This window comes from Glycine soja, chromosome 18, assembly GCF_004193775.1.
Source record: "Glycine soja cultivar W05 chromosome 18, ASM419377v2, whole genome shotgun sequence".
NCBI classification, from domain to species: domain Eukaryota; kingdom Viridiplantae; phylum Streptophyta; class Magnoliopsida; order Fabales; family Fabaceae; genus Glycine; species Glycine soja.
In genome coordinates this window covers 51,145,462-51,169,374 of record NC_041019.1, presented here as the reverse complement: position 1 = coordinate 51,169,374, position 23,913 = coordinate 51,145,462, and the positions used below count along the sequence as shown (strand labels likewise).

The window sequence follows — 23,913 nt, the reverse complement described above, 5'->3', positions numbered from 1 at the left end:
ATTTTCTATGGCCAAATCTTATGTTATTCCTGCATACACTCTAAACACTAAGACTATAGTAGATGCCAATGTTTCTCATGTTGTTTAACAATAATGCACTCTTAAGGAGTTGTTTGTAGGGAAAAGTTTGACTTAGAAGTACCTTTGGACAAGCTCTCTTGATGCTAAAGGGAAAACCTAGACATTGTGAGAGATCTTCAAAATCTCAATTTTTTATGGTGCACTGAATGAATCCAAGATCACCTTCAGTGAGAGGAAATCAGTAATGGGGAAAATGTGGAAATGTGGAATTGTTATTTTGTGTTAGAAAACAATCCCATGATGTCTTTATAAGAGAAGAGGATGACTTGGATGTTAATGAAGAAATTTCTCTTTAACAAGCCTTTGCGGGCAAGTAAATAGTCAAACTCACTAGCTAAGATGGTTAGCCTCTAAATATAGACATCAATAAGCATTATATTCATGACAACTATGTTCATATTGTTCCGAATGAAGGAATGTCCATCGTAGAAGATCTACCAACACTACAAGAAAAATGTGAATTACATTTTTCTCATCATTCGTCACAAAAATTGAGTTATGATTTCTTATCGTAAATGTTAATATTTCTGACGAATTTTTTCTATCAGTAATTTAAGCATTTTGTAACGAAAATTATTGACAATTTTTTTAAAAAGTGTTTGCAACAGATTTGACCAATAGATTATCCGTCAGTAATATTTGTTCTCATTAAAAAATTCCATCATTAATTATAAGAATAAACAAAAAAGGAAGAAAACCATCCCATTTGATTGATGCTAACTAATAAAAAATTCATTAAATCCTTAAACACAACCAATTTTGAATTATTAACGTTGTTAAACATAATTATATATATTAAAAAATTTATTATTTTATTCTTATTATTGATTAAAAAAAGTTTTTAAAATATATTTAAAATGAGAATTTAAATATATATTAATATCATATATAAAAATTCAGATAAATTGATAAATATGTATATAAATTTTTTTTAATTTCTAATGTCAACTACAACTTTAAATAAATTATCATAAATTATTTCATCTTTATATATATATATATATATATATATATATATATGTGAATTTAATTAAACCCTTCATCCAAGTATTTGTTTTTTTATATATTAAATATTTTTTCTTGCTCCCATAAGTTGATTTTTTTAAAAAAATGACCACAAAAAGTGGTCAAGATAGAAGAAAAATAAATTGATATATATATATATATATAATAGTTTATTTTACCTTCTTTATCTTTTTAATTTTTACTATTTTCAAAGCTAATATCATGTTAATAAAACTTGTATTATTTTTCATCCGAGAAATGTTAGATTATCTTTTTGCTCCCACTTGGAAAAAATATTTTGGATCTATATGCCACTAAATTCATCCTCAAATATATCACTTCTAATCCTAAGGATGAGAACTAGTGAGGCAGAAGTTTATGACCTGATCTCTTTTATATATGGTATGTTTAATTAAAAGATTGAACTTAGAGTTGTAAAAAAAAACCATATTTAGTGAATATAGGTTTGGCGGAACTTTTGAAAAAAGTCTATTTAGATAATTAATTGGCTTGGCTCATGTACTTATGAAAAAGCTATTAATTATAAATATATTAATATAATATATAAAAATTCAAATAAATTGATAACTATATATAATAATTTATTTTTTAATTTATACTCTTAATTATAAAATAAAATAAAATAAAATAACCCATATGAATCAACAATCCGTATGACCAAGATCCGTATGGATTTTTTTCACAAAAATTACATTTTTGGCAACCAATTCAGAACACATCAAACAAATATTTGATTCAATACAACGAAACAACACATTGATTCATTCAATCAAACAAAACAATGAATCAAGTAAAGTACATGACAAAAACAAACAGAAAACAAAGGATATATAAAATGAAGATGACGAACTAGGAAGAAGAAGTACCAAAGGAAGCAGCAATGATCGTGAGAAGAATCACGTGCGCGATGCAAAGGAAGAAGAACCAGATGACGAAGAAAAAGCTGAACAAAGAAGAAGCAGAGGATGAAGAAGAAGCATCAGATAAAGAAGAAGCAGAAACAACACGCTAGAGACAATGACAAAAATGTTAGGTGCCCAAAGCAACCCCCAAGAAACAATGTTTCAAATTTTCTTCTATTTTTTCCTCATCTTCTTTCCAATTAAAAAAAATCAAATTTGTAAACTATACAATTAATTTTGAATTTTTTTTTTTAAATCTAAGGCATTCAACTTGGTTGTAATATACTTCCTCCGGTCCGGTCTTGATTATAAACAAAAAGAAAAAGACATTTTAATTGAAACCCAGATAGAAATGCCTTGTACTAAGATTTTATTTTCAGTGGTGCAAGCATCTTTTATATAATAGAGAAAAAAATTGGCACAAAAAATTATTTCCCACGACCAAAAATGTGAAGGATTCACGCACTAAGACTCAATTATGGACAAGATTGAAAATCCCACCCGAGCCTATGAAGAAATAAGTTTTCCAGCAATTCAACTCAATTTCTCTGCCTAAAATTATAAACTCATAAAAATTCAAATTTTAACTCACCAACAAACTCATGACACGTCACAATAAATCACCAGAAGCTAGATTAGAACTCTAAAAGAGCAGTTCTTTCTTAACACGGAAACAACTCATTACATAAGAACCATCTGGCAGAGTATAAATGTATAACTTCAATTATGATGCATGGAGATTAAACAAAAGCAAAATTATTACGGATGATGTAATAACAGAAAACAGAGCAAAAGAGAATAGCATAGTGCATCTGTTCCTGAGGACAACTCAAGACCTCACAATTTCATAATCGGAAATTTAACACAATTCTTATTGACAGGAATATAGGAGGAACACAGAATGTGAAGTTCTGGATGCCAATACCGCCAAATGAAGCTGGCACATCCCCAGCTAACACCCTTCTGAGGGATGAGAAAACAAAGTTCCACTATGGAAGCAAAAATGTCTGATGGATCATCTAAACTAGATGTTGAGAAACAAAAGAATTCCACTACTTTGCCTGAGGATGAGATGCAATGAAGTCCACTGCAAGTTTAATGGAGTTGATCTTGTCTGCCTCATTATCAGGAATCTCGAACCCAAACTCCTCCTCAAGAGCCATCACAATCTCTACTGAATCTAAACTATCCAATCCAAGGTCATTCTGGAAGTGAGCATTAGGGTTAACCTGTCAAATACAAACACTCAGAATAACGTCAATAAACATTAGAAATATAAAATTTCAAAACAAATGAAGCCAAATAATTAAAACAGCCCAATAAAGTAGTCAAAACTTTAATGCATTGGAAAACAGAGTTCATAGGTTAAACAGCGAAAATATATACCTAACGTCATCAAATAAACCATCAATTTTATCTTGATTACTCTCTCTCTCCTATATAGTCCCTAAAGTGAAAAAACAATATAAAAATCATGCTTACTAGACCCCAAATATTAAAAAACCCTTCAACTTAGGACTAACTATGTGTTTGGATTGCTATTTCAGAGGCATCAAACGTTCATTTTTTCCAATGCACAAAACGGATTAGCAACAACACTGATGGGTAGGGAAAAATGTGGATTGCTTTCATACTTGGGGTAATACTTAAGTTGTTTTATTACTCTAGAGACTATTTAAAAGTGAAGGTAATACTTGAGGGACAACAATAATATTTTAACCGAGGTTTTAAATTATGGTGGCGGTTCTTTGATATTGCAAGAAATTGCATTTTGCATACAAATGCGACCGATGTGGTCACGGTCTTAATTACGGTTTGAAAACATTCCAACGTCATAGCCGTTGCAGCCAAACTAATGCTCACTTTGAGGTTTATTGAAACTAAGATTCTAAACTAGGGTTTCTTGATATTACGAGAAATTGCATACAAATGTGAGTGATGTGGCCACGGTCACAGTTACGACACTCCAACATCATTGCATTGCAGCCAAAATCACGACGAAATTAGTGGTTTGTTCAAACTAAGATTCTAAACTAGGGTTTCTTGATATTGCGAGAAATTGCATACAAATGCGACCGATACGGTCAAGGTCACAATTACGGTCGCGAAACACTCAAACATAATTGACGTTGCAGCCGAAATCGCGATTGAAACCTTTTTTTCAAAACCTGGATTCTAATTTAACATCACCAATAAAGTGACTGTGAGAGATAAAACAGCTATTCTAGGGTTCGTAGCAATTGAAAATATAACACGATCGAGAAACAAATTAAGCCTAAGCGAAAAGCAAACAGATGTAAACGGAAATGAGATTGAGTTCACCTTTGAAGGATCAACTTTCTGGAAGTTTTTGACGCAGGAAATGACGCGATCTGTGACCTCAGACTTGTCGAGAAAACAACCCCTAACCTCTTCACAGAAGCGGCGAATCAAAAAGTTGGGAGCGAGGGTTAAGGGAGTGTTGCGGGGAAGAGCGTCGACGCGCACTCTCAAGTATTTCATCAGAGGAAAAGTGCTTCTACTCGCCGCCATTTGACACTAAACCACACCACAAAACTTCACTCTCCTCTCTGTTAGATGGATGATAAAATGCCACCCAAACACCTCTTCTCCTGCACTTGCTGGGCTTCACACGTTAGGCCCAACTTTCTTCATCCCTCTGTCTCGGTCCTCCTCCATTTTCCAACCCACCCTCCAATTAAAAAGAAATAAATTTTTAATAATAACAATAAATAATAACTTAATTCAGGGTTTGCAATTTTCAATACATATAAAAGAATGAAAGGTACAAAGAAATATTTATATATAGAGTTTAAACTTTAACATTATTGTTGTCATTGTACAAAGAAGACGTCTCTTATCTTTTCTACCTCATTAGTTCAAAGATTTCATTTTATTCCTTTTTTTTTCTTTTACTTTTTAATTATAAAATTGTCACGCTTTTTTAATTTATTTTCTGTTTACAAAGAATTGCATGAAAAATATTAAAAAGGAGTTTCTAAATTTCTGTAAAACAAATTGAAAGCATGATGATATTTTTGTAAATAAAAAATAGAAACCATAAATAAAAACACAAGTAAAACACCTTATAACAACATAAAGACATTGAAAACGAAAATAGAAAATCAAGTAATGGAGAAATAAAAAAAAATTTAGAAAACTTTAAATATTCATAAAAAAAAACTATATAATAATTGTATCTAATTCGAATAGAATTGATTTATAACAAAAGTATATATTTTTAGTAAATTTTTTAAAATAATTATTATAAAAATAAATAATTATAATGTGATGATATTATTAATCTATTTATTCCTAATGTAATCATAACATTTTAAAAACTTTCCAAATTTGAGGATACAAGTATCTAAAAAAAAAAGTTTGCATTTACTAAACGTCAAAAGAAAAAATCAGCTTTGTTGTAAGTAGCTTATAGGCTTTCCGTTCCGGTTCAAAAATCGCCAAGGCATTTGACGCCGCAGCAACGAAAACCCGAAAATAACTGCACAGCATAAGCTTGTAGAATTGTACTGCATCGCAAAGCCCCATGTTGATCGTGTTCATTTGCATCTTCCTTTTCTTCATCTTTCTTTACAAGTTCCTCATCGCTTATGGTATTATCATTTCACTTCTTTCTTCTCTCTTCTTTTATCCTTTTTTTATTTTTTATTTCGATTCTAATTCTCTCTCTCTCTCTCTTTTTTTTTTAATTAGGCGATTTCACTTTGATGTCTAAGAAGCAACCTAAGCGCCAAGAGATTGAAGATAAGGTTACATGAATGAATGAGATGCACACACTTGATTTCCTCATTCTTCGTGTCTTAAATAAATGACTTTGTCTTTTCAATGTTTCGTTTCCTCCCAGGTTGTTTGGATTACTGGTGCTAGCCGTGGAATTGGTATAACAACAACTCTACCATTTTTTTATATTTTTTTTATATCACTCTTCTAAATCTATAGGGTTGATTCATTCATTCATGTTAACATTGGACTTACATCAAATTCAATATCAATTCCAATTCATTCAGAAATCACTTTGATAAGTGAAGGAATCAAAACCCACAATGTGTGGCACATGTGGTCCTTTAAACATATAACAGGACTTCAATCCCTCACTATGCAAATAGAGCAACACCTGTGGATAGAGGAGTTGCCCTTTAGCGGGTATTCAACTTCCTGGGGAGATTAGTTTCATGTCTTTCCACTGTGGGAATACCCTTAGGCCCAATCCCAAATCCGACTAATTTAATAAAGACATTTAATGCAATTCAATTTATTGAACAGGTGCCTTAATCTAATTAATCTGCAATGTTGAACGATACCAGTTTTTGAGTATTTTATTTTATTATTTCAGGATTCTTTTTTACTTAAATTCTTCTCTACAATATAGAAGGATTCCTTTGAACAGCCAGAATCTTTTACTTAATTGTAACTAATTTTGCTTGCATAAACCAATGGGTGTTGGGTCTAGCAGATGGGACTAGTCTCCCACAATGTGATAAACTAAGATTCAAATCTCCACTGGGAGAGGTGACCACTTTTAGTATCCAACACTGTCTCAAACATGATTGCTATCCAAGAAGATTACCTATGGAGAACCAAAAAAAAATTGCTTTTATAACTGATTCCTTTTTTTTCCTTGTTTCTTCAATGAATTGTATGAAGGGGAGATTCTGGCTAAACAGTTTGCAAGTTTAGGGGCCAAGCTTATTATCTCTGCAAGGAATGAAGCTGAGCTAAACCGAGTAAGGACACAGCTGAAAGGTATGTTGTTTTACTGGCAGCTACGTGTGAGGTCTAAATTACTTATTATATTGTGTACAAATAATGATATAGACACATGCCATGCTCTATTAATATGTGGTTTGCATACCACCAGGTAAGCATGCACCTGATGACGTCAAGATCTTACCATTGGATTTATCATCCGGAGAGGATTCTCTTAGGATAGCTGTTGAGAAAGCGGAATCCTTTTTTCCGGATTCTGGTGTTGATTACATGGTCCATAATGCAGCTTTTGAGCGTCCTGTAAGTGACTGATTGCTTTATCTAATGGTTTGTTTCATAATCTGAAATTACACCAGGAAACAATACTTCTATATGTTTATGTTATATTAGTGTAAAACAAGAGTAAATAAAAGTTGACTACCCTCCTTTAATTTGGAAATACAATTTATAGACAACATTATTAGTCACTAATTCACTGTACAGAATGTGTGTGTGGTTCTATTTGTGTATGTTTATTCCAATTCCTAGATAGCACAATAACTTCAGAGTTGAAAAACATTTCATCAGCAGGAATTCCTACTTCAAATGTGATAAATTTGATTGGCGTCTCTGCATGTCAGCATACTTGTAGCAACTATCTTTATTAACTGAACACCAGCAATTGAGAAAATGCCATTGGATGATGCTTGCTTATCATTTCATGCCAGTATGATATAGTGATGATGCTTTGTTGAGAGTTGATGGAATTTCTCTTCACCTATCTGTTTTAATGGGTATTTATATATTATATGCTAATTTCATTAAAGGTATTATGAATTGATTATTATTAATTTTTTTTTTTTGCAGAAAACATCAATTTTAGATGTAACTGAGGAAGGTCTTAAGGTATCTCATAGAGGAGACTTTCACTCCTGCCATTTTTTACCAAAGCTTTACTTTAAAATAGGTTTTCCCCCCTTTTTAGTCTTCTTTCAAAACATTAAAAGTAGTCATATGAAGTTTAATATTATTCTTTTCTCCTGATTAGGCTACCTTTGATGTCAATGTTCTGGGGACAATAACTCTCACAAAGCTCTTGGCACCTTTCATGTTGAAGAGGGGGCATGGTCATTTTGTGGTGGTACACAAGAATTCTTTGATAATATCTGATTTTGGTTTGGAATCTGCATGGCAATAGTATATTAAGTGTGTGTTTGTTTTCACGTTTATTTCCACGTTGAATGGCAATCCATGGATTTCTTACCTTCACGTTTGGGTGCTCCAGAAAGTGCACCAACTGCAAACCAAAAAACTTTAAGTGGTTAGAAACCTCAGCAGGTGGAGCTTGCTGGCCGATGTTTTGACTAAATTGGTTTATTTACCAAAACAAGTGTAACAAAAAAGAGAGTAGTCACTAGTCTGCTTTTCAGTTACATATTATCCTTGAATGGACAATCACAATCTTAACTGTTTGGTAAAAATATATTGGCATGTTTTATGTTATTGAATTAGTTTCTGGCTATGCTAATAACTAATGCACATAATTTTGGAGAACTTGTTCAATATTGCTTTTAACCCTTTTTCCATTCATAAATTGATAATCTTTTTTGTATTTTCATTTACTATCAGATGAGTAGTGCAGCAGGAAAGACACCTGCCCCAGGTCAGGCTGTATACTCTGCTTCTAAATATGCGCTCAATGGTTACTTCCATACCTTGCGTTCAGAGGTATGTTGAGTGTGTATATTATCTTCAGTAGAAGGAATGCAATTTACCATGATAAAGCATACTATAGTGCATAACTGGAAGATAAAATGCAGTAGTTTTCCTCCAATGAGAAGAAAAAATGGGTACAATGGATGCTGTTTTGTTCTAATTATCATGCACTACTAATCATTTAATGGTGGCAGCTTTGTCAGAAAGGAATCCAGGTAACTGTGGTCTGTCCTGGTCCAATAGAAACATCAAATAATGCTGGATCAAGGGTTCCATCTGAGGTTTGTGTATTTGCTAATTCATCATCCATTACTACTGTAAAGAAAGACAAAACTTGAGTGTATTTTTTCTTTACTTTCTTCCCACCATAATACACAGTACAAGTATCTTTAGAAACTTCTAATTCACTGAGAGTGATGAATAAAGATATAATTCTATGTTTATAGATGCCTGCTTTGCAAGAATTAAAAAAATTGTTTTCATGGTACTTTTTTTAGCCAAAGCTGATGAATGTAATTTTACTACATATTTTTCCTTTTGATATAGTAGGCACATATTGAATTGTTATTTTAAAACTATGAATATGGCTTGCTGATATCATGTTTGCTAAATGAAACAGGAATTAAAAATATGTAAGTATCGAATGTTATTTTGAAAAGAAAATGAGATCGTGGATTATGCAGAACCCTCTTTCCTTTGTTGTTAGTTGTTACTATATTGTCCACTTGAACTCGTGCCACGTGGTGTTGCACTGGATACATTGTTTCATTGAAAATTCTGTCTCCACAGAAGCGTGTGCCATCTGAAAGGTGTGCAGAGCTGACTATTATTGCTGCAACTCATGGCTTAAAGGAAGCTTGGATATCATATCAGGTAAAAGCATTGATATTACCAATATACTTCTGTTTAAATATGCCGCCATCTTTCAATGTTTGTGCCTCCATAGATTCTCTGTATTTCGTACAGTGAATCTGCTTAATACTTGCTTTTGGTTATGATAGATAGGCTAATTGTCTTGCATGCATATTGTGCATTCTTTATGGTGAGTATACTGTTGTTGATTCTTTCAATTAGTATGAACTATAATTTCCAGATTGCAACTTTAATCCTTAAATCCTTTGAGTGCAGCCTGTGCTTGCTGTCATGTATCTCGTTCAGTACATGCCAACTATTGGTTATTGGGTCATGGACAAGGTATTTTCCATCTCAATAATATGCATTTTGTCACTGTTTTACGATTTTTTTGGTTTATTGTACTACTCGACATTGATCGAAATACTTGTTTGTAACATACTGATACCATGTACAAATAACTCTGTAGATTGGCAAAAGTCGAGTAGAAGCTGCTGAACAGAAGGGAAACACGTATTCTTTGAGCTTACTGCTCGGAAAAAAGAAGGCCACTTGATGCCCATCTGTTCATGTTCTCCAAAAATTTGTATCAAATATTTTTAGTCGGAGGTTCTCTATCAAATTGAATAACACCCTTTCTGACAATTGACAGAAAAGTTGTATGGATTTCCTAATTGAACAATTAAGGTTTACAAATATCCAATAGGCGCTGCCATGTGACAAAAACTCCACATTACTTCTAAAATACAGAACAATCAATCTGTAAATAAACTATTGTCTGTTAAAGGAAGTAGTGAAACCAACAGCATATTTCAGAGATTGAAAATGGAACTACAGAAAATTGGAATAATGTAAGGAGCCTAGTTCGGGAAAAATGGTAAGTGATCACTGGCGATCTAAGACCCTAAGTCAGTGGGTGTAAATTATAAAAAATAAAATCAGTGGGTTCAATTATATAAATATAGATGAAATAAAATATAAAAATATAAGATTTTATTTTTAAATTTGATGAATTTTAAAAAATGAGAGGGTGTAACTGCATATCCTCATATGACTTGTAGGTCTGCCACTACAAGTGATACTCTCAATTTTCAAATATGGCAGGAAGAAGCCATTGATAAATGCATTTAACTTAATACTTCCGGTTGCTAAGCTGCATTATTTATCTAATGCGTACAACACCCAGTTGAGATAGCATCAATAATTAATTAATGCAGTAAAAAAAAGCAACAATTAAAATTATCAATGGGAAAGACTTGCAAAACAACAGATTGTCTACGTAATATCGTGTTAGTGTAGGATACAAAGGCCAACTAAAAGTACGTAGGACAACGATCTGTGACTACAAAAGATATATAATTAGTTACCCCCACTTGTAGACAGTGACATAATATATATAAAAGTTGTTACTTATGTGATGTTTTTTGGCTAAAATTTTCACCATTATTCATATATCACATCAATAAAATTGTTTTTTGTGTAATTTAATTCTTTTAATTAAATTAGTCATAATTTGTTACTATTTACTAACGTTTTTAGTGATAATTTAATTAAATGTTTAAAAATTTTAATTAAACATTTTTGTCAACAATTTTAACGAAATTTAATTATTTTAATTAAATTAGTCATGACTTACTATCATTTTTTAGAAGTAATTTAATTAAATGTTTAAAAAACTTAGTTAAACATTTATGTTTATTCATCTTCCTCTTCGACCTTAAGTAAACATTTCTTATTGGTCATTTATCGACAACCTAATTAGCCTTATTAATGACATTTGATTTACACAATTTTTGTTTGATTAGTACATAGATCTCGAGAAGTAAATGTCTTTTTCGGTTTTTATGCAATTTAACGGTGTAGTAGTGTTTTTTCATTTTCCAAGTCCTCTCCCACGTCAAATGTTCAATTTTTGTGAATTTTAAAATGTACCTATGAATTTATGTCCTTTTCTCCCGCTCTCTCACACATATTGTTTATTATCAAAGTTTATGCCCTCAAATCTCACATTTGCAATTTACATTCTTTGAATCCTCTAAAATCTCAATTTTTATCTTTGAATCCTCTAAAATCTCAATTTTTATGGTCCATGTTCTCAAATCCTTTCAAACCCCTCTTCTCAATCTCTCTTTTCCCTTTTAATTTCTCTTCTCTTTTATGTCCTTCTCAATTATGGAAGAGACATTATAGATGCTTGCTATGAAAAGGGTTGGTGTGCAAAGCATGTGACGTAAAAAAAGGTGATTGTGATTAGTTAAGCTAACATGTTGCTAATATGAGTTTCCAATAAGTATTTTTTGAGGTTGGGCCCAAGAAAGGGATTGTTATGTTTTACTAATAAAAAATAATAAAAATTAATGATTAATTATGTTAATTCAATTTGATTAATTTAAGGTAACAACATTGATAATAAAAGCATTAAAAGTTTATTTGCATCAAACTTTTATAATTCTTAAATTAATGAACATACTAATTAAATTAATATTTAGTATATTGAATTTTGAATTGATTATAAACTTATGTTTTCAATTTAATTGATATTAAATATAAATTATATAAAAAAAGAAAAACAACAAGTGCATCACATGACACACGGGTCACCTGATTAGTTCTTAATCAATAAATACTCATTTATGTGAGTGTCCATGTCATTTTTACCACCTATGTTTTCGATAAAAAAAAAAAAAAACTTTTACTACCAACTTTATCTCCAATGTTGCATGCTCAAAAACCCACCATCCTTGACCTCTCCGCCACTTTCTTTGATGACCACGACGATGGTTACAAAAGCTTCGACATCATGTCCAGCATCTCCAAGCTCAAGCATTATGCTTCCGAGATGCAAACTTCTTGGTAAATTTGGCAATGGGATCCCAAGTCTCCTTTTTATTTGGATTAGTACCATTCACATACCCAAATAAACTAAATGGATGATGCAAAATTCAATAATTAAAGTAGCTTGAGAATCTCTCAATAATTTCCCCTTCCACTCCAATTCTTCCAAATCTACTTTTATAAAAATTATCTTTCAATCTAAAAACAAATTCAAAGCATTGCATGACACTCTTAATTACCACTACATTGTTAAGAGTAAAATTTTCACAAAAAGATTGTATCATTCGCATACTACAATAAGATTGCTTCAACACTGTTTTTTTCCACTTCGAAACCCGAAAGCAAGTTTTTTTTATTTTGAAGATATCTTCCTCTCCTCTACCATGATGGTGAAAATAAAAGGCGCTTATGGATCACTTTGTCTTAATCCCCTTTATAACATAAATTACTTGCTTAGACTTCTATTAACAATAATAGAAATCAAACTATAAACTAAGCATCATTCAATCCACCTAATCCAATTTTCATAGAATCTCAATCTATCATTATATATAAAAGAAACTTCTAACACACTGATTTTTATGTCTTTTCATAATCCATTTTAAAACCATGTATTTTTCTCTTTTTTTAGCTTCATTTACAACTTCATTTGCTATTATCATATTATGCCAGAGATTCCCCCCAAGAATGAACTTTGTCTCTGATCAATACCTCCACGAAATACCTTTTGAAGTCTGCCAAAATCTTTGTCACAAATTTGTACATACATTCAACCAATGAAATAGCAAGAAATTAAAAGTAGAAGTTTAAAAGAATATAAGAGAGAAAAATAAACAATGAAAGGATAAACAAAATAATTAAAAAATGAAAAATATGAAATTTAAAGAAAGAAAAAAGAGACAAGAAATGAAAAGACAATTAAAGACACTAAAAAGAACCAAAGAAAAACAAACAAACTACGCTAAAATAAAGTAAAGGAAATATAAACAATGTTTAATCTAATTCTTCTCGAGTTTGTTGTTATTGACAACAATTTTCTTATAATGACGCTAAAAACTTCAGAGGTTTGGTTGAAGTAAAAAAAAAAATAGAGAATATAAAACTTTAATTACGACAAGTACATAAATCATGTCAAGCATTAATAGAGCAAAGAATTTATCAAGTATTCATTACTATCAATTTAAATTATTTGAGCAAACCAAACATTATGAAAGATTCATGAGGAAATGGATTTAAGCACAACAACTTTGAGGGATAAAGGGATGTTTGGTTAGGTTATTTCTTGTTTTTATTTTCACTAGAAACAGAAAATGATGATGAAAATGTGTTTGGTTGGATTTTTAAAAATATTTTCAATGAAAATATTTTCCCAAACGAACTAGAAAATAGAAACAATAAAATCTAAAAATGAAAATAGGGTGACAAAGAATATAATTTTAAACAAATCTAAAAATACAAAACAAGTCAATATATCATAAATTTTCAGTATTTTTATCTCCTGAAAATAAAAATAAAAAATAAGAAGTCAAATCATATTTTTAGAATTTTAAATGAAAACAAAAAATAAAAATAGAAAATAAAAATATAAACTAAACACACAGTATACGAATCCTCTTCATTTTCAAACCTATGTCGTTAACACATTGCAATTGTTGTTCTAATCTACAAAACACATCAAGTTTAATTCCTTATGTTACAACTCCTTTATCTAAATAGTATTCCTTATCCAACAAAAGTGAAGAGAACTAAAACGAAAACAATCCTATAACTATAATGACTAAAAAGTTATCTAAGCTAAAATTCAATCACTTGGTTTTTTAGAATTAGAAAGTTTTTTAAATAATTTAAAATCTAATTCTTAACTAAATACTTTAAAAAAATTCCTCTGAAATAGATTATAGACTTTCCACGAGCCATGTGAACTATTTCGATCTATAATACTAGAAGTAAGGAAGGGATATTAATTACTTTAAGAAGGAAAGGAAAGGATATTAATTGTTGTTGGTACTTTGGTTAGTAAGTAGGGATAAGGGAAGCTGGAAATGGATAGGGTGTTTAAAGTTTAAACTGGTTAATAAAAGCTGGAGGCCTAGTACCACATGCCCACGATAATTGAGCTTACAGGAGTGGCTTAAGTGCTTAACATATTTTATGTCATTTCTTAAAGTTTATTCAAATTTTACAAAATTATATGTATTTTTAATTAGTGATGAAGAGTGAGACTCGCGTGCTTTTAATAATTGTTAATTGATAATAAAAATAATAAAATATATAATTAATATTCCTCTTAAAATAATGTTATGAAGTGATTTTTTTTATTTCTTTTCATTTTTATAGTAAATAATGCAACTATACTTTTTTTAAGGGATGCAATTATATCTAACTAGGGGAAAATATACACTCCGTACCTAACTTCTCTTTTTATGTTATATTTTTAAATAAAAATTAGTGAATAATTTGTAAAAATAATTATAGGAATAAAATAATAACTTATAAGTTGTAGTTATAAAGATAAAATATCTATACTAAAATATCTTATTTCTTTTATATATAATTATAGATATAAGCATACTTTACATAAATTTGCATCTTCAGTTCTCTATTGACACGATAAGAATAAAATATAAAATGAAAGGTCTGTCGCTTAGTAAAAAGCATCCACAACACAGCAATTTTTTTAAGTGTCTAATTTTAATAAATAATTACCAAAAGCACACTACTTTGAATTAAAAAAACAAAAAAGCCTCCACTAAAAACAGGATAAAAAACACGTTCTTTTCCCACTTATTTTCAACGATCACCTTCCCTTGGCTGATTCATCTATCAGATTTCGTAATGACGTGCCATATAATTTACTAGTTGGGAGTTGCCATCATATATATATATATATATATATATATATTCTTAGGAATTATATTTGTAAGAGTATTACGTTTAGAAATTTTATATCCACAAAAATATTTAGTTGTCATTCGATAATTTTAGAAAAAAGATTATTTAATTAAGAGATTGAAAGAATAAAAGTAAATGAAAAGGCATAAGGATGAAGTGAAAATAAATAGTTACGGTAGAAAATAAATTTTGTTTCCAGATGAATATAACATGTCCACTTTCTCTGTGAGAATAAGAAAGAAGGGCTAATAAAAACATTTTGTATTTCTGAAAATTAACAATTCTTTAAAGTATTTATTCAAAACTTGTCTCAAACATTAGTATGTAATGTTCTTAAGTTTACTTTCTCGATACTTTGTTTTATATCTTAAAATAAATACGAAGAATGTAAATTACTATCAAGATTGAAATGTTATTTTTTTTATAATCAATTGGGAGATGGTTTATGTTTATAGTAAATGGGTCTAAAAAAAGTATTAAAAAACTGTAAATATTGTTTTTATTATATATATATAATTCTAAAAATTAATAAACTTATAATCATTTATAATTTATTTTTGATATAAATATGATAATTTTTTTATAAATACTTTTTTATTATCATGTTATTAAAATGAAATATAGAGTATTTATTAATTTTATCAATATTTTTTATACATGATAATTTATTATCAGAAAATAATGTAATTTTTTATCTAATAAGTTTATTTCAATTAAATTTTAAATATTATAAAATATTTAATATTTATATTTATTAATTAATTTTTTGAGAATGTTAAAAAAATGTGATAAGAGCTACGAATATTCCGGAAAATCCATTGAGAGCCACATGGCATTGTTGGCAAAAGGATATACCATTTATAACTTTAGATGCTTGCACATGCCGTACAAGAATTTTCTACTAGTCTATGACGAAACACGTGGCTCCATTTTATATTTGTGTTAGGGAAGCACGTGTCTATTTATTTAATTATTTTTCGACTTAAGTTTAAGTTATAACTAAATCACTAATTTATTCTCTGGTTCCTCAATTTGACATTATTTTCCTTCTAACCTAACCATTTTTCTCTTCTTACAAAGCTTGGCACAATTTACTTCGTCACTTGTGTTTCATTCACTAGTAATAATTTAATTTAGGGGTATACCAAATATGCATAAATAATATTCAGCAAAGAAAAAATATGTTTACATCCTTTGCCTTTTCAACTCTTGCCAAATGTGGAATGAAATAATAATTCAAATAGCTCAACAAATCGATAAATATGGAAAGAATTTGCTTTGGATGAACATGGCAAATTGTGACACATATGGAAAAAGCTCGTGCTTGGTTGGACAAAAAGGAGAAATTGATGATCTCGTATAAGTAAGTCCAATAAACATATGCATGAGGCGTAGGCGATATATTTTTTTTAATAAAAAATTTAGGAGAAGGATATATCACTCTCATTTAAGATAGGAAAAACTTTAACCCTCCAAAATATTCACATAATTACTTATATTTATTTCACTTTAAAAAGACGAGTAAAAATTTAAATTTATCACACATCATATCAACATCTAGTGTTGTTTTACTTAATCAACTTAAAATAGACATATGTTACATTTAATTGAAGTTTGTAAAATATGATAAAATATTACTGTGTATACATATTTAATTGATAGGTTAAAATATGATACAATAGCATGAGTGGAATATTATATCAACCGGATTATATGATAAATATAAACTAATTCGAATAAAAAAAAAATTTAGATCGATTAAAATTGAAAAATTATAAATTCAATTAGTTAGGTTGGTAACTCAAATTTTGATTTTAAGTTTCAAACCGAATTCATCTACTCAAATTACATGCATACACTTATTTATCTTATTTTATATTTTTTACTTACTTAAACATATAATTTTATCAAATATTTATTATTTAATAAATTAATTTAACCATTTGCAGTTATCAAATAACTTTTTATATTTTAACTAATCTTTTAGTTAGTTTGTTGAAGAATATTATATATGTGCAATTCCAAGAAGCCTCTAGGGTGTCAATAGAGTATACTTTCTAACTAATAGTTATTATAAAATGAACCTGTAAATTTTTACTCTTCATGGTAGTGTAAAGCAAATAAAGCAAAGAAGAAGGGCGTGTAAGCAAAATTAATGGCCAGTACACTGTACAGAAGTTGAGCAGTGGTTTCCTTACTATAGACGATAAAGGAGAAAAATCCAGAAAGAAGCAGGAGAGGAAAGTCTTTCAGTCTTTCTAGTTCTACCAACAACAAGTACGAACCAATACTAATAATAATATTATTATTATTCTCACGGGTAAATAAATAAATAAAATGGTGCGTGCATAGTAATAGGCTAATAGGGTAGTAGTTTCTTCATGTTGGGTAGTTGGAACTCCTTAAGCAGCTTCAGAGTCTGAGAAGTGAGAAGCGGAAGAAGAAGCGATGCGTTTTTGCCCGTGTTTTGGATCCGAGGAGGCCAAGGGGGTGGCGGATCGCGACCCGGTCCTGCTGGTTTCGGGCATGGGCGGCTCCATTGTCAATTCCAAGCCCAAGAAATTCGGGTTCACCACTCGGGTTTGGGTCAGACTCCTCCTCGCTGACGTCGAGTTCCGAAACAAGATTTGGTCCCTTTACAATCCCCAAACAGGTCCTTGCTTAACACTTCTGTTACTACTACCACACCACCCTATGCATTTCAATTTTTCAGTTCAATCATCATTCTCTAGCAAAATTGGCACGGCCTTTCAGGTTACACTGAAACGTTGGACAAGAAGTCTGAAATTGTGGTCCCTGACGATGATCACGGCCTCTATGCGATCGATATTTTGGATCCATCATGGGTAATTAACCAATCTTAAGGGGTTATGCTTATAGTTAATTTTTTTGTTTTTTGTAAGCATTGTTTGTTTATTTATTTGGTTTTCTTGTGCTTAAGTGTTTCTGTTATGTTGTGTGGCAGTTTACCAAGTGTATACATTTGACGGAGGTGTATCATTTTCATGACATGATTGACATGCTTGTTGGATGTGGTTACAACAAGGGAACCACACTCTTTGGATACGGATATGATTTCAGGCAAAGCAATAGGTACACTATTATGAAGTTTAATGAGCTTGTCATTTCTTTTTATCGGCAAATGTTAGTTAGTTGTCAGCAGGGGATTCAATCCCGCGACCTCTCCCCCTTTCCTTCTCCCTTCACCACTAGATCAGCCTTATATCTCCACTAAGTTTGTCATGTAAGGCTATGTTTGGATAGAAAGTTTCAAGTAAGAAGTTAGGTGAAATAAATTCTATAAAAGTTCTTATGCACATCATCTGACTTCTCTAAAGGATGAGGTGCATAAGCTAATTTTAATTTATTGGAAAAGTCCAATCATTTTACCATCTTTTTTATTTTCCTGTAAGTGATTCTGGAGAAGTTTATTCAAATTGAGCCCAAGTCCAAACTATGTGTTTATTATTGCTGTTGTTGTTGATGGTAGGATTGGCAAGGTAATGGAAGGTCTTAAAAGCAAGTTGGAAACTGCTCACAAAGCTTCTGGGGGAAGAAAAGTCAATTTGATTTCCCATTCCATGGGAGGAATCATGATATCGTGTTTCATGTCGCTTTATAGAGATGTCTGCATAACTTTTCTCCATGGCCTCTTTCAATGCTTGTGCTATTTCTACAATATATAGGAGGGAAGTTATAGCGTAACTAGTGGTTGTTTACATTGTTCCTTGGCAGGTGTTTACGAAATATGTGAATAAGTGGATTTGCTTGGCTTGCCCTTTCCAAGGTGATTCTTCTGTTCTTGTGTGGTTTCCCCTAGTTTGCCCTACCTTTTCTAGTATGTATAGGGGTAATCAATAGTCAATTGTATTAGTCTGTGATAGAAAATTTAGGAACATTAGGTTTGCTGAATATAAACTTGATAGCCATATGATATAGTCAATGTGAAACTCATAAGCAATAATTTCTTATTGGTATGTAATTTATGGACAATCTTGTACTCTACAAATTTGTGAAACTACTCAAGAGTAATTATCTTTTTTTTTTTTTGGAAATGGCAAGCTGCAGTCGTGAACAAGAAACTGAATTCCAACTAAGTTGGCACCCACCTCCTAGACACCCCCAGCAAGCCAAAAATATCATTTAATTTGATTATCTACTCTTCATATTCAAATGGAAATTTTCATCTCATATATTTGATTAGCATGGACCCCTTTCAAATCCATAATTTTATCTGTCTGTTCTTCATGAGTGACTTGATTTGTTTCTGACGTTTTTCCACTGACCGGATAGAAATAAATACCAAACCGTAATTGTCTTCCAATATTTGGTTACTAAGAGTAACAAATCTCTTTTCTTGTAGAGTTGTTTTAACTATGGACCTTACTCAAATATATTGATGTGATGAAAGTGTCAGAAAAATGTGCGATCATAAATATATTGAATAAAATTTCCTGCTGCTCTGCATCACAAATGTTAAGAGCTTAGGATATTTTCCTTTATACTATTCTTTTTTCCTTTTTCCCAGATGTCTTAACCATCCATGCTTGAATATGAATTACACATGAACAGGAGCCCCAGGGTGCATCAATGATTCTTTATTAACTGGATTAGAGTTTGTTGATGGCTTTCAAAGCTATTTTTTTGTGAAAAGGTGGACTATGCATCAATTGGTAAATTCTTGTTCCCAATTAATTAGTTCAGTCATAATCTTTGAATTGAATATTGACCATTGGGATAATATTTTTCCAAGGAAAAATTTCCATTGCACTTTCAAAAGTTTAAATCATGGCATCATTTCCAAGGAAGGGGTCAAGATCCAGTTCAAATGAACTGGCTTTTCAAAGGAATGGATGGTGACTGAGCTTTGAATCCTTTGGAACTAATGGATATGAGCTGCATACAGGACAGAATGGCTGTGAGGGGTGCTGGAGTTGTTTTCTGCTATGAAGCCTCCAATGGCTAAGATCATTCCCCATGTATACACTTTCAGACTTTCTCTGAGAGCTTCTCTCCCATTCTAACTTAGCCATGGAAGGCTCCACACTGTTTAACCTATCTGGCACCCGTCAGAGTTATTCACTGATGTCTGCAGCTCATATCCAATAGTTCTTGAGATCCAAAGCTTGGTCATAGTTCAATTCATTCCTTTGAGAATAGTGACAATTTTCTTACTCTTTGTAACATATTGTTAAACAACTAAGTTTTTTGGAATGATCTTTCTTACCACATTAGCTAGTGGAGTGTCCATCAATCTATGAGATGTTGGCAAATCCATATTATGAATGGAAAAAGCAACCAGAAATTCTAGTTTGGCGAAAGCATACCAAGGATGGGGACAATAACATCAATTTGGAATCTTATGGACCAACCCAGAGTATCTCTTTATTTGAAGAAGCACTGAGGGACAATGAGGTAATCTATTTGAACTTTTCTTTAGGTTTGATGAAATGTAAGATGTGTGGGCATATATGCTTTAAAATATTCAAGGATTTATATGATGAAACTTTGATTTTTCTTGTATGATTACCAAGTAATTTGTTGACATGTTTAGGAGCAAACTTGAACTTTTAGTATTTATACAATCAATCCATTATTAAGCCTATGTTTGGAAACCCATTAGCCAGTCTCTGAACATATGTTGAATCCGAAAGTTACCAAAGGGTTTCTTCTGCAAACGTCCGTTCAAGGTGCTGCAAACATAGACCCAAGCATGCTCTAAAATATAATACTGTTAAAATAGATAAGTAAGTTATAAGATAATATAAAAACTATTGAATTCAAATATATCTTTATTATTAAAGTTCTGTTAAATCATTGAAGGTATATCAGTCATAGAATTTAATGACACATGTTATCTTTCTTTTTCTAATAAAAAAAAGATTTCTCATGCAATTTTCCTATCTACTTATACCAAGGACTTATAGGTGAAATTTTTTGCAGGTAAATTATAAAGGGAAAACGATATCACTGCCTTTTAACTTTGATATCCTTGACTGGGCTGTTGAAACACGTCAACTTATAGCTAATGCTAAACTGCCAGATGGAGTCTGTTTCTATAACATTTATGGGACATCATTGGACACACCTTTTGATGTTTGGTATGTGACTAAATTGCTTTTTAGAAAAAAAAAAGTACATCTATAAACCGTATTAATTTAGTTTGAGAGATTGGAAAGTTCGGTAGAAACTGGATTTCCTTACAAAATTGAAATTGAGATGTTTATCCTCCTTACAATTTTGATCTGAATTTTACAATACCCCATAATCAGTTTCTTATATTCTGAACTTTTTCCATTATCTGGACTTTTTTTTATAAAATTTTAAAACCCTTTTTCATAATTTTGGTCTACATAAGAAGGAGAATCTTATCACAGATAATCGAGCTTGATACAAAAGAAGGATAATCTCATCCTTATGAGAATTTAAATGCAATTTCCAGTTCTTTATATTCAAAAGTTTCTATACTATTTTTGCTTCTCACATGTCCCAATTTTCATGCCTAATGCAGTTATGGTTCGGAAAACTCTCCAATAGAGGACTTATCTGAAATATGCCACACAATGGTGAGTCACTTAAATCTCTTAGATGCCATAGATGAAGGCCGCTAATGACTCTTCAATCTTCATTCTTTAAAAATAGGTCATTGATACTGCATCGATTTATATCTCTACTGAGAGGCTAGTATTTGCCATAATCCTAAACTTGACACCAGCAAATCCTGAATTTTAAATTTGAACTTGAAACAATTCTGGGTCTTTCTTATAAAAAAAATTAGGGCTCCCTCTACAGACTGAAAATAAAAATATTAGTAAGAACATTATGACTTTCTTCTAAAAAAAATTCAAAGTTACAAATATTGCAGTTCTAGTTTTATTGAGCATTAATAGTCCATGTCTTGTAACTCATGAGTTATCTCTTTGGCACCCCTATGCTGGATCACGTGAGATATGCAAGGGAGGAAAGAGGGAATATTCACTAACACTACAGATATTACAGAAGGCTTATGTGGCAAAGGGAGAGAAAGAAGGGCATGGAAGGGGTGGGATATTCTGTTAAGTTGTCGATGTAGAAGAGGAGGCTGAGAGAAGTGACAGACAAATGAAGAGTAGGATTGGATGGGAGGTTACAGGTGTCTTGAATGACCTGTGTTATCTTTTCTTCTTTTCTGTTTGTTAGAACTAGTATGGAAAGCAGAAAGAAAAGAAGGAAAGAATCAAATCTCTTATTGAGAAAAAGAAACGGAGTTTCACAGCACTCGGAAAAAAGGGGACAAACAATTCATTTGAGCTTAAGCAAATTTTGAACTGTTGGTGAAGAAACAGGAAGACAAACCAGAATCAATGGGTCATTGAAGAAGGAGGCATCATTCTTGCAAGACCAGCATTTCAGAGTTGAAACACATGCTGCACAAGATATTGAATGAGGAGGATGATCCCCATTCAACTGAGCTGGACAAGAACAACATGGAGAGTGGGTCAGAATGTGGCGAAGCAAAGGCTAGTTCTTCGACAAGAAAGGTGGAATTACCTACCTTTGATGGGAACACAGAAAGGTTAACTAACTCAAAGAGTAGCATTTTGAGTGATGGTGATCCATTGCAATTCTTGAAGTCAGGAAATAGAAGTAAAGAAGGATCAGTGATCAAGAATCACACCTCTTCTCTTGTGGTAGAGAATAAACCAAAAACGATGAAACAAAATTAGCAAGAGAAACAGAGATTGAATTAGTTATGGTGGAGGAAGAAGCATTTTTTCTTTTTTTTTGTTTTGTTATTAATGGTTTTGACAAAATAAGTAGGATATGATTTAGGGCAGGCTGCTGCTTTTGCAGTTCCTTCCATGTATTTAGTTTTAGAGAAATGTGCATATTTTAGAAGAGCATATCTTTTCTCTTGCATTGTTTTATGTTTATTTTAGTTTCAAGAGAATATCTATGATTGATACAAAAGAGATTGAAAATTCTACTGCTTTATTGTTTTGCCATTTTACTCTGCATTTTTTTTGTCTCTAGGATATAATTCTGTCATTTCATGTCAATAATACATTATTGTGTGTGTATACATGCATGCATTAAGCAATTTTCTTGTTTATGTTTTCAGCCACTATATTCTTACGTCGATGGAGATGGAACGGTTCCTTCTGAATCTGCCAAGGTACTCTCTCTGATCTTTCTCTATTCTGTATAACACTAAGTTGTAGCCATGTTGAAATTTTCATAAACTGCTTTGGGCAGAGCTGTAATGCCTTCAATGCATTTATTTACTGGCTTTTGAAGATTGATGCATATGGAAGTAGTTCAAATAGAAAGCCATTTGTTTGAACTATGTGATGCTTAATTAATACATAGTTCTAAATTTATCTTATGATAGCAATTACTTATTCTATGAATGTATCATGTAGTAAAAAATGATTATGGTTGTTCATTATTAATTTGTGGAGTTCTTCTGTCTCTTCATAATACAGGGTGATGGACTTGAAGCCACTGAAAGGGTGGGAGTTGCTGCTTCTCACCGTGGAATATTACGAGATGAAACAGTGTTTCAACATATTCAAAAATGGTTGGGTGTTGAGCCAATGGTTGGCAAGCATTCTAAAACATCAAAAGTGGCAGATGCTCAGCCTATGGTTCTATGAACTTGTTATTTTCGTTCCTCATTGACCAAAAGAGAATATTATTCCATGCTTTTCTTTTTCTTCTTTTTTTAAGAGAAAAAGAAAACAAGCTTAGAAAGACCTTAGATAACATTGTTTGTGCAATAAACAATTTGGCGTATGTTCAGGTAATCTAAATTACCTGGGTGTAATGTAATTTCATTATGCTCCAATATTATAGACTTTTCATTGGGCCGTGTACTATATTTGGTGGTCAAAAAGCAATTGCATCTTTCGCTTGTCCGGCC

General features: G+C 31.4%; 3 protein-coding genes across 4 annotated transcripts; 2 read left to right on the top strand and 1 right to left on the bottom strand.

Moving 5' to 3' along the window:
• Positions 1 to 2,644: 2,644 nt before the first annotated feature.
• Positions 2,645 to 4,679, bottom strand: LOC114397705 (acyl carrier protein 2, mitochondrial-like). Its single transcript, XM_028359879.1, has 2 exons — positions 4,332 to 4,679; positions 2,645 to 3,238 (listed from the first exon to the last, which is right to left on the bottom strand). The coding sequence occupies exons 1-2, from the start codon at positions 4,539 to 4,541 to the stop codon at positions 3,062 to 3,064; spliced, it is 387 nt and encodes a 128-aa protein (XP_028215680.1). The 5' UTR covers positions 4,542 to 4,679; the 3' UTR covers positions 2,645 to 3,061.
• Positions 4,680 to 5,422: 743 nt separating this feature from the next.
• Positions 5,423 to 10,004, top strand: LOC114394704 (dehydrogenase/reductase SDR family member 7). 2 transcript variants are annotated; one of them, XR_003662820.1, is made up of 13 exons: positions 5,423 to 5,623; positions 5,724 to 5,779; positions 5,875 to 5,908; positions 6,675 to 6,773; positions 6,889 to 7,037; positions 7,584 to 7,622; positions 7,765 to 7,857; positions 8,346 to 8,444; positions 8,627 to 8,713; positions 9,222 to 9,305; positions 9,434 to 9,474; positions 9,561 to 9,626; positions 9,754 to 9,821. XR_003662820.1 is itself a non-coding variant. In XM_028356375.1 (12 exons), exons 1-12 carry the CDS (start codon positions 5,557 to 5,559, stop codon positions 9,838 to 9,840), a joined length of 960 nt encoding a protein of 319 aa, XP_028212176.1. In that variant the 5' UTR covers positions 5,426 to 5,556; the 3' UTR covers positions 9,841 to 10,004. The 2 variants fall into 2 exon arrangements, 1 of the variants encoding a protein (XP_028212176.1); XM_028356375.1 differs by lacking the exon at positions 9,434 to 9,474 and having other exon boundaries at positions 5,426 to 5,623; positions 9,754 to 10,004.
• A 7,236-nt stretch (positions 10,005 to 17,240) lies between these two features.
• On the top strand, positions 17,241 to 23,913 carry LOC114396777 (phospholipase A(1) LCAT3). Its single transcript, XM_028358932.1, has 11 exons — positions 17,241 to 17,664; positions 17,766 to 17,857; positions 17,977 to 18,104; positions 18,502 to 18,637; positions 18,747 to 18,798; positions 19,584 to 19,684; positions 20,247 to 20,426; positions 20,955 to 21,112; positions 21,523 to 21,577; positions 23,113 to 23,166; positions 23,477 to 23,913. The coding sequence occupies exons 1-11, from the start codon at positions 17,460 to 17,462 to the stop codon at positions 23,645 to 23,647; spliced, it is 1,332 nt and encodes a 443-aa protein (XP_028214733.1). The 5' UTR covers positions 17,241 to 17,459; the 3' UTR covers positions 23,648 to 23,913.